This window comes from Bemisia tabaci, chromosome 5, assembly GCF_918797505.1.
Source record: "Bemisia tabaci chromosome 5, PGI_BMITA_v3".
NCBI classification, from domain to species: domain Eukaryota; kingdom Metazoa; phylum Arthropoda; class Insecta; order Hemiptera; family Aleyrodidae; genus Bemisia; species Bemisia tabaci.
In genome coordinates this window covers 24,871,148-24,873,404 of record NC_092797.1, presented here as the reverse complement: position 1 = coordinate 24,873,404, position 2,257 = coordinate 24,871,148, and the positions used below count along the sequence as shown (strand labels likewise).

The window sequence follows — 2,257 nt, the reverse complement described above, 5'->3', positions numbered from 1 at the left end:
TCTCTTCCTACGTCACATCATCCCTTTGATTTTCCAGCACAATGGCCAATACTCAACGTCTTTTCAAGAACAAATACGAAAATTTAAGGTATGTAAATATTCCATTCCCTTTAATTCCTTTGATCAATTTATTTAATCTTATGAAGAATTTGGGTTCCCAAGTTAGCATCTGTAACCATGTTTGCAGCATTCCGTCTTAGCAAAAATTGACCCGTCAAAACATATAAATTTTCATGTCATGTTTCAATTATAAAATATTGTTTTCTATTTATTCTGTCCGTCATCCATCGTAATTAAATATTATATTGTAATCGGCTGGTTGCACGAAGTTTCACGGAACTTGGATTTCTTTAATTATAAAAACGATTTATAGTAATTACAATACAAAGAGAGGAATAAATTGATAAGTTACTAAAATCTTCCAGTCGCATTGGTAGTCGCTTATATTATTTCTGCTGCCCACCTTATGAAAAAATAATTGTTTTCCACTTACATTTCCGTTTAAAAATTTCCTTTTGATGTCAGTATGATTATATTATCATGAAAAAACTAATGTTTGAATTTCTTTTGTTTCAGGTACGAAAAGGTCACTCACCCCAACTACACGGAATACAAATACGTTCTTTGTTCCAAACAAAGAAATACAATATCTATCAATTCACAGGCGGTCGAAATTTTATGGACAAGTGGCGAGAAGAAAAATTTGGGACTAAGATGGCCATTTTATCAATCCTTCATGAAGGAAGCCCACTATGACGACTTCTACTCAACTGTGTTCGATCACACGAATTTGCCAGCGTTATTTTACGATGGACAACGCTTTATTGCTGTTCTGGAAACAGTTAATGGAACTCCGAATATAGCTGATGTTGAACTGGTATGTAGATCCTAAATTAATTATATTAGTGTGTACTCTATTTGTGATATGCAATGTATTAGGATCAGGGTCAGTGAGAGCAGTTTTTGATATATAGGGTTCCACAAAGGACGTTATTAATTTCCGTAGTTGAATTCTTATAAAGTAATGATATATATAATGCTTTGACAATGACTTTATTTTTTTTCATTTAGGGTAGTGTATACCATAAGAGGCCTATTGGTAAATCAGTTAAGGTTAAACGGAATCGAAAGGAAAGAATTTACTCTGTGTTTGAATTAAAATATATCCAGGCAAGGCGGGCCGATTAGAAGGGTACGTATAGTCGTGCCAGTAGTATGGCATGAATAATACGTCTGGAAGGCATTTATTATAAATTAATTTTGCACGCTTCTACTTAATGTTGATGGAAGTAAATTAATAATTTTGTTTTGTTATGTTTCAGGTACTGGGACGAGCAGTGGAAATGCTAGCTGCAGAAGCAAGAAAACTGAATTCTAAAAAGACCCTTTTCTATCATTGTCACAACAACAATAGAAGTCTACGTCCGGATCACTGCAATGCCAAAATCTTCAAACCGGACCATGTGAAAATACGTGTATACACTTACACAAGGCAGGTAACCTATCCTAATAGAACAGGTGATATTAGTTCCACAAACACATATTGTATTGCATCCATCTCGGGTCATTGCAGGAATTACGTATAATTTCTATGCATGATTTTCGGTTCAACTTGGTGGCTGTTATTGCTTTTGTCGGCTGTACCAGAACGAGATTAAAACGCGGAAAATATTAAAAAACAAACGATCATTACATTTCCAATTGTATGCGGTCTGCTTACTGGCAGACCTTTGACAATACTCAATCATCAGTATCATCTTTCCGAAGCGAGAAAAAAGCCGTGCGATCAAACGGTCATTACATTTCCCGTTGTATACGATCTGCTTACTGGCAGACTTTTAACAATACTCAATCATCAGTATCATCTTTCCGAAGCGAGAAAAATACCGTGCGAACGAACGGTTATGATACATTTCCCATTATATACGGTCTGCTTACTGGCAGACCTTTCACATTTATACTTAATCATAAGTAGCATCTTTCCGAAACGAGAAAAAGGCCGTGCGGCCAGCCTTGTTGTATTATGTAAGGAATTCCTATGGCAGGGTTTTTGTGTGTTGCACTCCAAATGTTTTTCTTGATACGAATGCAAGGGTTGTTACATTCTTCGGCCATTGGATTCCCGATTAAATGATCGAAACAGTTGCTCAAGCTGAGTTTCACGAAAATAAGGGCCATAAGGCCTGGATACACGATCAAATTCCGATTCAAAGTGGCGGCCATTTTTCGGACATCAGAATTTCTACTTTGGTGGCGA

General features: G+C 36.2%; 1 protein-coding gene across 1 annotated transcript; it reads left to right on the top strand.

Annotated features, from left to right (window-relative positions):
• The first annotated feature begins 411 nt into the window (after positions 1-411).
• On the top strand, positions 412-2,257 carry LOC140224604 (uncharacterized). The gene is made up of 2 exons (XM_072300457.1): positions 412-877; positions 1,323-2,257. The coding sequence occupies exons 1-2, from the start codon at positions 737-739 to the stop codon at positions 1,584-1,586; spliced, it is 405 nt and encodes a 134-aa protein (XP_072156558.1). The 5' UTR covers positions 412-736; the 3' UTR covers positions 1,587-2,257.